Raw genomic sequence first — 12,279 nt, 5'->3', positions numbered from 1 at the left:
GTGGGGCTGGTTAAGAAACGTTTTTGACGAATCGAGGAGGGCTTATTGCAAAATTGGAAAAGAAAAGTTTGTAATAGCATTACGTTATAGCGCCCCAGGATTGCCTTAAGTAACTACAGAAGCATGACTGGGCTTTCGATTACGAATGGAAGAGGAATGCCTAAGGTAAGTCAGGGCAACGGGTTCTGGCACGCTCCGTACTGAAAGCACGACGAGGACAATGCTCGACTATTGTAACGATTCGAAGACGGTTACAAGTTTGTTTGTCAACAATGAACCTAGTCTGAGGCGGTCATAACGCATCCACAAGCACATAAAAGATTAATATTTGCCTGCAACATCCCATCGTGCATGTAAATTATCTGCTACATTCGAGTTATTTTCGACATATTTTGGTGTACAGCATGACGGCGACGGCCGTGTAAAAACGATGCGTGGACAGCGATAGGCACGATGAGCGCGTGACGACGACGGCTGCATGGCCAAGACGCCATGACGACGACAAAATCTCGACAGTGTACCGACGACAGCGTGACGGCGGCAGAATGACGACCGCGCGACGGCGTTGGCATGACAACGGCTGCGCACGTGCTCGTGATTCTGCGCTCGTTTGCTCAACAGAGGCCGGATACTCCTCGGAACGTTTGCTCACAGCCCTCATTTGTTTTGAACTAATGCTGAGCCGGAGCACTGTGGCAGTTTCTCTAAGCGAAGACATGGTGAGCCGGCAAGGCGAGATGGTGCATCTCGGCAAGAGACGTACAGTGGACTACGGCGACGAACGCACTCCGCAACTGTCAGCCCTCACGACGCCGCCGCTCTTGCGCAGCAGCACGCGCATCTCAAGGCTGGCATTCGGCGAACAACTCTCCCGGCTCGATAGCTGACGCGCTCGCCCGTGCCCTTTCTCTCGGCGAGGTGCGCGGCCAGCGCTCAGCAAAGTATGCTAAGCACTAAATCTTCAACACCGAGACGAACACGGTGAAGCACACCGGCGGCCTTGATTTCGACTCTACTACCAGGTCGCTACATATATGTAAATTATTTTCTAAGCTTCTTCGAGTCTTAATTTTTTGCGAAAACCAAATTGTCGGCGCAATACAGTTCTGCCTCAACAATACACGTATTATCGTGACACCTGTATGGCTTGCTTGTGTCTCTAGCACTAAAAGAAAGGTGGACGGGGAACAATTTTATTGCTTATACAACGTTCTGTTACAGCAGAAGCTATGACCGCTGAGTGCCAAAGGGCGAGCGAACGTAGTCACAAATGGGCTTCATGTATCTGGCATTTTAATCTGTATTAACTATATGAAAAAGCATACATATCGAGAGGAAAAACGAGAAGGCCGGAAAACGTACTTGTTTAGACCAAGAAATCTATAGCACCGATTTGTCCACTGAAGAAGGCTGAATAGTGATATTACACGGTTGTCGTGAATGCGAAGTGAAATCTTGGGGGCAGAAGTACGATAGTTCTTTAACATTCATGATTTAAATTCTTGAAAGCCTTATATGCAAGCAACATTGCAAGCGGGCGCGTCATATGCGAACATTGCTTTAAAGTGCCTGGTTAGATTACAAGAAACTCATACTATTAAAACGACTTGGATAAAGAAATAGCGTCGCTGAGAATGGGAGTTATTCAGCAAGTTCGCGCAAATGTGCGGTTTCTTTGTGTTCTTTTTTTATATGGACGCCATCCCCACAACATCGCCCAGGGTGAGAGAGTCACGCGCCTCTTTTATGTCACCTCACAGATGGAGGAGGATCGGCAGAATCTGTGCAGTGCGGCGCAGCGTGCCGAAGCCGAGGCAGGCAAGGTGGCTGATGCAGTACGTCACGTGACAGAGGAACAATCGCGGCTGCGCGCTCAGCTGGAGCGGCTGTCGGTCGAGCTGGTGGAATCTCTTCGTCAGAGGCACGAGCAACTCGAAAGCCGTGTGCGTGAATCGCTCGATTCACTCGCCGAAAAGCAGGTGAGGTAAAAAATATGGAGAACTGCCGTGTTCTTGCGGCCATAATTAACACCTGAATAGTATGCCTGCGGTTCGCTTTTGCAGTGAATCGTTTTTAAGCCTCGTAGCTGCGGCTTTTTTCACTAGGGTTCCACTGTGGTATGTGCTGAGATCTAAGCCAGACGGAGACAGCTGGAGAAACCAGCTGTATAAACAAGCTAGCTGAGAAACCACCACACATACACACACACACAGGCGCGCGCGCACACACGCACACACACGCACACCCACCCACACACACACGCACGCATACGCACACACACGCACGCATACGCACACACACGCACGCACAAGCACACACACACGCACAAGCACACACACACACGCACACACACACGCACACACACATACACGCACGCACACACGCACGCACACACGCACAAGCACGCACCCACACACGAACAAGCACACACGCACACGCACAAGCGCGCACCCACACACGCACACAGACGCACCCACACACGCACACGCGCACACGCACAAGCACACACACACACGCACACGCGCACACACACGCGCACACGCACGCACAAGCACACGCACACACACACACACACGCACGCACACCCGCACAAGCACACACACGCACACACACGCACGCACAGGAATAAGCACACACGCACACTCACAAGTACTCACGCACAAGCATACACGCACAAGCACGCACCCACACACGCACACACGCGCACGCGCACACGCACACACGCACAAGCACACGCATGCACACACACACACACGCACACGAACAAGCACACACGCACGCGCACACGTACACACACAAGCACACACACGCACGCTGAAGCACACACGCACAAGCACACGCGCGCGCACACACACACGAACACACACACGCACAAGCACACACGCACAAGCATACACGCACAAGCACTCACGCACACACACACACACACACGCACGCACGCACACGCACAAGCACACACCAAAGGCACACACGCACACGCACAAGCACACACACGCACACACACACACACAGAGAGAGAGGTACTGGATAATCCGATGCACTGTTGCGCTAAGATAAAAGAGAGAGAGAGAGAAGCAATTTCATTTAGTCGCCTGCAGAACGGCACCATGACTAAATGGCGCCGTGACGCGGGCCCTGACGTCTTTTCAGCGGGTTGTGTCTAACTCCAGCGTGTGTTACTCCCGCGGTCAGTCGCCCTGAGGGGCTACGTTCCATCGGTGTCGCTCTGCTTTTGTCTTTCAAGAGTCGCCGAGACCTGCTGGACGGCCCAGGTTTGGCTTTCGTGGTCGTAGCATGCCGCCGCAGCCGCGAGTCGATGCGGTATCGTTGTACTTGTCGAAGCTTCGTCGGGGAACTTGGTGCAATACCATACGATGTGCGTGAGGGTGGCGCTCTCCCGCTGGCACACGCGGCACACATCACTCACATATAATTTCGGGTACAGATGATTCATTAACACTGGAGCGGGTAAGAAACCAGTTTTGAATTGTCTGAACAGCACCGCCTCCGCTCGGCTCAGCCCCGGGTGCGGGGGTGGGAAAGTCTTTCGAGCCAGGCGGTGCAACTGTGCAAGTTAGTTGAACGTCGTCATGCGCTCCTTGGCACTACACCATGTTGGACGGTCGGTTGCAGCGGCGCGGTTGGTTAGCGCTCGCGCCACTCCATGTGCCGTCTCGTTGTGGTTAACGTGCTTCTCCAACGCATAAAAAAGAAAAAAGAGAGATCCAGGTAACATGAATGCGATGGATTAGCTGTGCACCAACATAGTATTTTACTACACCAGCAAACCATAAGTGTGCTGAGATTTTACTCGTGGCATATAGCTCGGTGCTGCAGTTATGGAAAGGGTTTGCGAAAGACTTAGTAGTGGTGCAACACCACATACAAAATAACGGATATTCAAAATTATAAGCGCCAGCTATGGACCTAAAGCAAATTGTCATCCGTTCTGTTGTCTAAGGCACAGCAAAACGACACTGCCAGCTGCACGAAGCTGCACGCAGAAGTGCTGCTTTCACACTTGTTCTGCCATCACACGCGTCCGCTATCCAGCACCTTCAGAATCAAGTGACAAAAATAGTAACCGTCAGCAGCTTCATATCCAATACATCACCTGTGCTCTTCAAGCTGGGTACTCTATTTGAAAAAAGCTCTAGATAACTTCTCCGCATTGGCATTTACAAATTTGTAAATGGAAAGCTTCCATTTCGTCTACGATACTCAAATCAGTTTCTGCATGCAACATCGCCCCGCCTTACAGCATTAAATAATTTCCTCTTACCTAAGCCAAGGCCAATTACGCCAAGTCCACTACAAAAAAATCTGTAACTATCATTTTGGAATTCTCTGCCTTCAGGAATAGAGGAGGGATCCATCGTAACATTAATAAAGAACTTGTGCTAGTATTTGTTAAACTTATGACTATTTCATACTACTCATACTAACTGCTTTTGTAAGTACGTTTATTTAGAGCTTACATCATCATTTTATATATTTTATTTTAATAATCTTGCCACTGTTAGCCACGATGCACGATCTCCCAGTACGTCTGGCTCTCAGTCTTGCGACCTATCTGCGTTTATGTAGTTTTATGCAACACCATACTCTCACGATCAGCTTGGGCACAGCTATATTAATGCGAAAGCATTATATGTCCCATGAGGCAGAAAAGCCTCCGTTGTTGTCTGCAACGAGTGCTAACAAGATCAATGTGACGTCATTAGCGTCTTGTACGACGTCAGTAGTAAAAGAGAAGATAGTAAATGATATACCAACGCTAATTCGTTGTAAATATGGATAATCAATGCGACTTAGACTGAATTAAGGTCAATTAGAATGAAATAAAGTTAGAAAAAAGTTAGAGTAAGGGTACTTAAGTTGGAGTAAAGTGAATTAGAGTGAAGTAAAGTTAATAAAACTGCATTAAGGTGGATTAAAGTGGATTGTTGTTGGTACAAATTAGAACAAGGTGCATTAAGGAAGATTAAGGTGGATTAAACCTAATGAAGGTGGATTAAGGCTGGTACAAATTACAGCAAGGTGTATTACGTTTGTTACAAGTTAGAGCAAAGTGGCATAAGGTGCATTACGGCATAGTTGCGAAGGGCACGTCGCAATGTATGACGTCACGTATCATGGACGTAACCAATTAATTAAAGAAGTCACAATGATTTCGCATTGAAATCACGCAAGAATACTTAGGGGACTGTCAATTTGTCGTTTTATTTTTATGTGACGGCACTGCTGTTTTATATACAACGCACTTGTATTCTTAGCACCTAAACATTCTTGCTTCGGTAGGGGCGAAATGCAAGAACTCCCGTGCAGGTTGAAGATGCGCGCCTCGTAAGGATATTGTGGTTTTGGCACGTAAAACCCTAGAATTTGATTTCAGTATTTCAGCGGCTAAGAAATGATTTCGCTGATAAATTAAAGACACCTCACGGGTTGTGGCGGCATCTATCTTGCTGTAAATATTTTCCAGACGAAGTAAAATATAGGGGGAGCTTCTGAGAAGATAGCGCAATGCTCACTATACGCATAAACAGAACTGAAAAGCGTAAACTGAACTAAGAAGATCCCAGGACACCTAAGTATTTATGAGTTGTGAATCCGAAAGCATTAAGATCCAATTGAGAGCCGCTCCGAGTTGTGAATCCTTCTCGGGCAAGCGAGCACGTTGAGGCGCTTGGCGCATTTTTATTTGCGTTTGCCGCGGCGCAGTTAGAACCACCGTAATTAGAACGCAAGCGAAACCCTGCGCGGACAAGGAACGCGCCGATAACACCGGCTTGCGAGAGCGAGGGTGATGTGGTGTGTCGGCGATGGCTTCTCCCCTCACGCCACAGCTTGCGGGTCCAGCAGATGCTTCCTTTTGCCCGCTCAGCTCCACCGCTGTCGTGGAGGCCTTATCGAAAGCTGGTGTGGCTGAAATACCACGAAAGCGCGAAGGCCATCTTAATCCCCGGTGCAGCTATTGAAAAAGCTGCAGCGTGGTAGCAATTAGCCCGCAGATAGCAGGTACGACCCAATTGGTCAATGGCCTGCTGTATAAGAAGAGCAGCAGTGCTGCATACTTGAACGTTGCGATGGGAAACCGTGAATGAAATGCGAGAAGTGCAATGTTGACTTTTGTCTGACAAACTCAAGAAATTGCGTCGAGGAACTTCACGCGCGCAACTGGTAAGGTTAGGCTAACTTTAGCCACACGAATAACATTTTCTGCAGCAGACAATGTGAATAATTTCAAAAACTAAACTCCCATGTATAGCTTCACTTTTGCCTCTACTAAAACAACAAGGCCTTGATGTCCTGTTTTGAAAACATATTTCCAGATATTGCATGAGACGAAGCACACATAATTTTTTAATATATTTGGGGTTTTATGTGGTAAGCAAGCCAAAAAACACGAATAAAATATAGGTGCGAATAAAATTTGTCAAGGCCGATCATGGCATGGCGACAATGTCATGAAGACCACGAGATGACGACGATGGCGTCGCGACAACGTGACAACCATGCTGGAATTTTCGCCTATAGCATGACGGCGATGGTGTGACAAATACAGTTACGTTGCTGGTATGACGACGATGCATGACCACCGTGTGATGGTGATGCAATGATTACAATGACATGACCACGAGGAGATGGCCACGCTGGTATGGCGACGCTGGAATGACGATGGCGTGTCGATGACGACATGACAAAAATGGGATCATGAAGATGGATAGGCGACGACGCAGTGATGATGATGGCACGATAACGGGATTACGACGGTGGGATTACGACGGCCAAATGACGACAAAGGCATGACGACGACGCAACGACGAGGACGGAATCACGACGACGGCATGAGAACGACGGTGTGGAGTGTTGCGGTTGGAGCTCTCGTTCACAGCGGCCGCGGCGGCGCCAGCAGCGAGAAAGTCGGAGAAAGAGCGAAAAAGACGTTTCCCTTTCAAAAGCGGTTTGAAACGTTAACATAAGCATGTAGATGGAGCACCTAATAGTGCCATTTATTCGCTAAATACTGCAGACAGCTCAGCGAAGTTGATCCGAGCAAACTTTACCATACGAGGGAAGAATCTGCGGATTCCACGCGCTGTGGGAATAAGTTTAAGCGAATATTTCAATGGTACTTGGAAAAACGCTGCGGCTGCTCAGCGGTCATTTGCAAGTAGAGACCGCAGGATCCAGATGGACAGTTCCACTAGAAAGTACCTGACTCAACTCGATGCGCTCGATCGTGCACATGGCACACATTACGACGAAACAATGATGACGACAGAACGAGTGCAGCGACATAAAGATGACAGTACAATGATGACGAAATGACGACGATGGAATGCGGAGGGAGGCATGCCAACACTGGAACCACTACGACAAAATGACCACAACGACATAATGGCGACTGCACGACGACCATGGGATGACAACGGTGGAGGGAGGGCGTTGATGTGACGGCGGCACGGCTATCAGATGATGACGCAGGAGGGGCGGCGGTGGTACGACGCCGACCATGCGACGACCACGATGGCGTGAGGGCAGCGGTAAGATTTTGACGGTGTGACGACCACCGCACGATGATCGCGGGAGGACCACGCTGCAGTTAGAGCACTGCGCGGGCCCTGGCCGGGCCGGACTCATTAAAGGGCCTGAGTTGGGCCTCAGAGCCCACATGAACGCTATGCATTGCGTATAGTCCACGGCATTCTGTGCGAAGCTGAAGTGACACGTGCAAAGAGCTGGCTCTTGTACTTAGCAAAAAAAGAAAGAAAAACCAGATGAATGTCTCCTTTTGAACTTTTCTACAAAAATGAACATTGCGTTTGCGTGTGGAACATTAACTTCTACAAAAACCCGCTCTTTAAACGATTTCCCTGTTGCCCCTTTTGCGATTGTACTATTACCGCTCTCAATAATATTACAAATTTTGCGCTAACGCAACGGTTGTTTCTTTCCAATTGTGCGTTAGTTTTATGCTGTATGCTCGTGAATTCATCTGTTTGTGCATGTATGTATATATATTCGCATGTTAAATGACCTCATAGGACCAAATCGTACGATTAAGATAAAAAATGCATACGACTAACGGAAAGAACGACAGCACAGGCAGTGCGCCACATAACTGCTGTTTGCGTGTGTGAAACAAAGATTTCGGTCTTTTATTGATTATACACTGCAGCGGATTAGGCCCCGAGAAGGTGAGGCTGACCCACATGGTAGAATCTGTAAGTATCCAACAGAATTTTACTGCAGCTTGGTACACACACCAAGAGAGGAGGACCTGCCTGAAGCTTAAGAGCCTGGAGAATCTGCTGTTTTTGCATAAGAACATGTAGATTATATTACTTTTTGCTGGCCTTCACAAGGTCCTGTTTTTGAGGCATCGTTTTCGGGTGATATCTTTTTGTGTCGCTGCGTGTTATTTGAAGCGACTTTCCTATTTTTAATTCATAAAAAGGGAAGAACCTTTTAAATGGAATAACCTGAAGCATGGTGTGTGACAGCTTGTTGATATACTTTATATTCTACGTCGTCATTACAATTTTGTGTCCAAGTTGGAATAATTATGATTTGCATTTCATGTGCTTTTGCTTCTTGTTCACCTTCAACTTTTTTATCTTGCTGCAAGAAATTCTTAATCACGAGCCTCTCTTAAAAATCTGTGTAAACGTTATTGTTTGCAACATGACGTGCACTGAATAGGATTAGAGAGAATGACTTGGGTCTGCTCCTATCTGCTTTTTCATTTTAGTTTTGCTTTCACGCTTTTTTCACTATGTTTTATTGTCGCTATACCTTTATTGTAATGACTTTTCCTGTACCACATAAGCAAATACTTCATTTATATTCTGGCGTAATACGTGCGAAAAGCATGATACGATTGCGAGGCACGCCGTAGCGGGGACCGGATCAATTTGGACTACCTGAATTTCTTTCACCTGCACCCAAATTTATGCGCACGGGCATTATTGCATTTAGCCCCCTTCAAAACGCTGCCACCACGACCAGGAATCGTACCCGCGCCCTTGAGCTTAGCAACGCAACAGCTTCACCGCTACTCTACCACCCCGGGTAAAGCGAAATTTCAATGCATGTACATGTACATACATGTACATGTACATGCATGTACATACCGGATTTTCTGTCTGATTGCCAGCTACAAAAGACAAGGCAGTAATAACAATGATTATCATCAACAAGTTTTCGCCAGCGTGCCCGGGCCAGGCCTGGTCATGCATACGCGAGCCCTGGGTAAGCTGAGTAATGAACACCCGCGCCTAGGGCGGGCTCGGGCTGGGCACGTTGGCGTCACGGGCCCGGCTGGGCCCGGGTTTCATAAAACGGGCTCGGGCCGTGCCCAACAGTGATCTAGCTGGAGTGACGATGATGGTACGACGGTGATGACATGACGACGACTATGTGAGGACGACTGGATGAGCACAATGGGATGATCACGCTATAGTGACGATGGCGTGACGACGTAATGCCGATGCTAGAATGATGCTGATGGTATGACAATGACGTCATGACGACGATGGTTGGCAGAAAAGAATAACGGAGCTGGAATGACGACAGTGGCGCATCGACAAAGCCATGACGAAAATGGAATGACAACAGTGGAAGCACTGCGACAAAATAACGAAGATGGAATGATCACGACGGCATAATGGTTACCCTGTTACGACGACGCAATGACGACTGTGGCGTGACTACAACGGAATGATGACGGACTGATTACGACGACTCGAAGATGGCTGCGTGATGTAGACGATATGACAACAGCGTGACAGCGACAGAGGGAAAACGGCGGAAATGTTACGTTGGCACAACAACAACGAAATTATCACAATGGCATGAAGGCGAGCAAGTGACGATGCCGGAATGATAACTACGGTTTTTGGTGTTGGAGCTCACGTGCACGCTCTCGTGCGTCACTTGCCACCACGGGTCCCCTTAATTCACACCATTCACACTACGTCTAATGTTTGCTTGCGCTATGCCAACAATTCGGACCGCCTAAATACGTACCACGACTCGATGTCTGTTTGCTTCACGTCCGCTACCGTAGGCCTCCTTAATGTGCATAATATCTGTTATTTGCACTATGTCCAGTACCGGCCGATCATGGCGCCTTAATTCACACTAGTATGTCTGTTATTTGTTTACACTACGTCCGGTACTGTGGGCCACCTTAATTTGAACTGTATCCTATGTGTGTTTTGCACTACGTCCGGCCCCGTGGAACGCCTTTCTCGCACTATATAAGGTGTTTCTTTGCACTGTCTTCTACCGGCCAATCAGTTGCCTTAGTTCGCACTATATGTGGTGTTTACTAGCCTGGACGCCCATCTGATTAACATCCTTGTCTTTCCTTGTCTTATTGCCTTAGCCTTAGAAATGTCAAAGTGAGCTAAAAAGTGTATGTGTGTGAAATGTGGGAGGCTGGCCACGTGGTAACTATATATAAAGCGCAACTTGCGGAGCTCTGCTAGGGACCACCGTCAGTTGCACTTCGTTCCTGGTAGAGTGAGGACGTGTGTCGAGTGCGCTACTGAACAACACTTTTCAATGTCATCAACGCGGTTTAAATCACGGATCCAGGACCTCAAAGAGGCGCGACCTAATGCTAGCGCATTTCTCTCGCATTAATCTCAAATGGTTATTGATCTTTCTTCTCTCTGTCTATTGTGTTTACTTGCACTATGTCCGGCACCGGTCAATTGTGCAAGACTGTATCGAGCAGGAATCACAATGAATTCGGTAATAGCTTCGGCAAGAGCTACAGCACAAGACAGCAGCGATCAGCAGGAATGTCGATGGAAGAGACAAAAAAGGCTTCACTTAAAAAAAAAATGGAAGAGCGGGCACCACATCGGTGCACATCGCTCAAGGCGTCTTCACGGCAGCTCACCAATGGCACAATGGAGCTCATTACTCGATGGACGATGAAGGTGACTGTTACATTTTAGAGCCTTGAACATCACAACGGTGACGATCGCCGAGCTGCGCAACATACAGGCAATTTGCAACTAAGCTTCAGAGACGATGGCGAACGGGACAAGTCGTAACAGATCCCTATGCATTTAGAATATCTCTTTTTAGATTGAAGAGAAAAAGAATGAGTGTAAGGGTTAACGCAGGTTAACACAGGTTAACCAGACCAAGCCCCATTGGCTTCCCTGCACTGGGGAAGGGGGAAAGGCCTCTCAAAGATAAGGGAGAAAGAAAAACACATGTTCACCGGACAGTTGAAATGAAAATCTCAGTGCACGTTCCTGCTTTGCTTGTGCAATTATGGAAATGTTTCAAGTTTTCACCTTTTGTTATATATCATATTGTACAAAATTTTATTTCTGTATTTAAGTAGCTGTAAAAATAAATGTTTCAATAGGTTTCTGCTTTATTTCAACCCTAATGGGCTTTTGCATGATATTTTGAAGAATGACATTAAAAATGACGTTTTTTGCGTCATTCAAGGCATTTTTAAAGCGAAGCTTTCTGTTCCACCTTTCACCCCTAACCCCCGTGGCTTTTTTGCCGTGGGTGCTGCTGCTCTGTTGAGAAATAGCTCAAACGCAGGACATCAGCAGTCTTTATTATATACTGTTCCAGTTATCCTGGCTGCTAGCCTTGTTTTCTATGGAAGTATGCAGTGATGACACAAATTATACCTAAATATCCTCGTTTCAACAACTGTTCTTCATCAACAGCGCAACCGAACTTTACTATTGCACTAGTATCTCCAGGATCGGCCCACTATACTCGGCGCACCAACCATGGATACAGTGTCATAGCAAAGGAGACCGATCCTGGACACCGTATATTATTGCGTGGGCAAGAGGATCAGGTGGTGGCGGTCCTGGGTCTTGTCATCTTCATTATGGTGCTAATCATTATGGTGCAAAACGCTGTGCAGAATTTAATCAGATGCACAGCATTTGTCTAACCGCTTCACGAAAGCTTCGGTTTTCAGATTCTAACATGTGGCTTAAGTCGGCGTGATCTTTTTTTGTTAAAAATTGTCCCCAATAAGGAACAATAAGGAACAACGACAACAAAATATCTGTCTTCAGCCTGTTTATTTCTGGGCTTCTCGGTTTTACGTCTAGGTAGACGTGTGGAATAAAAAGTGCATGATAGAAAACCGCACTCCCACTTAAGAATTCATATATAACGCGCCCCGCCTTGCCGTTACGCCTAAGCCAAACCCCTGTATCCAGAAATGCATTGTAACTTCAAACCCATGCATGATTTTATCTAAATGACGCCTGA

At 47.3% G+C, this 12,279-nt stretch overlaps 1 protein-coding gene across 1 annotated transcript in view; it reads left to right on the top strand.

Moving 5' to 3' along the window:
- Positions 1 to 12,279, top strand: part of LOC142573181 (uncharacterized) — a 51,887-nt gene that overhangs the window by 25,864 nt on the left and 13,744 nt on the right. Inside the window, exon 3 of the mRNA XM_075682755.1 lies at positions 1,761 to 1,979. Within this exon, the coding sequence (XP_075538870.1) occupies positions 1,761 to 1,979 (219 nt within the window). The remainder of the gene's footprint in view (positions 1 to 1,760; positions 1,980 to 12,279) is intronic.

Source organism: Dermacentor variabilis, chromosome 2 (assembly GCF_050947875.1).
Source record: "Dermacentor variabilis isolate Ectoservices chromosome 2, ASM5094787v1, whole genome shotgun sequence".
In the NCBI taxonomy this organism is placed as follows: Eukaryota; Metazoa; Arthropoda; class Arachnida; order Ixodida; family Ixodidae; genus Dermacentor; species Dermacentor variabilis.
The sequence above is the reverse complement of the archived record's forward strand: the minus strand, read 5'-3'. Positions and strand labels throughout refer to the sequence as shown.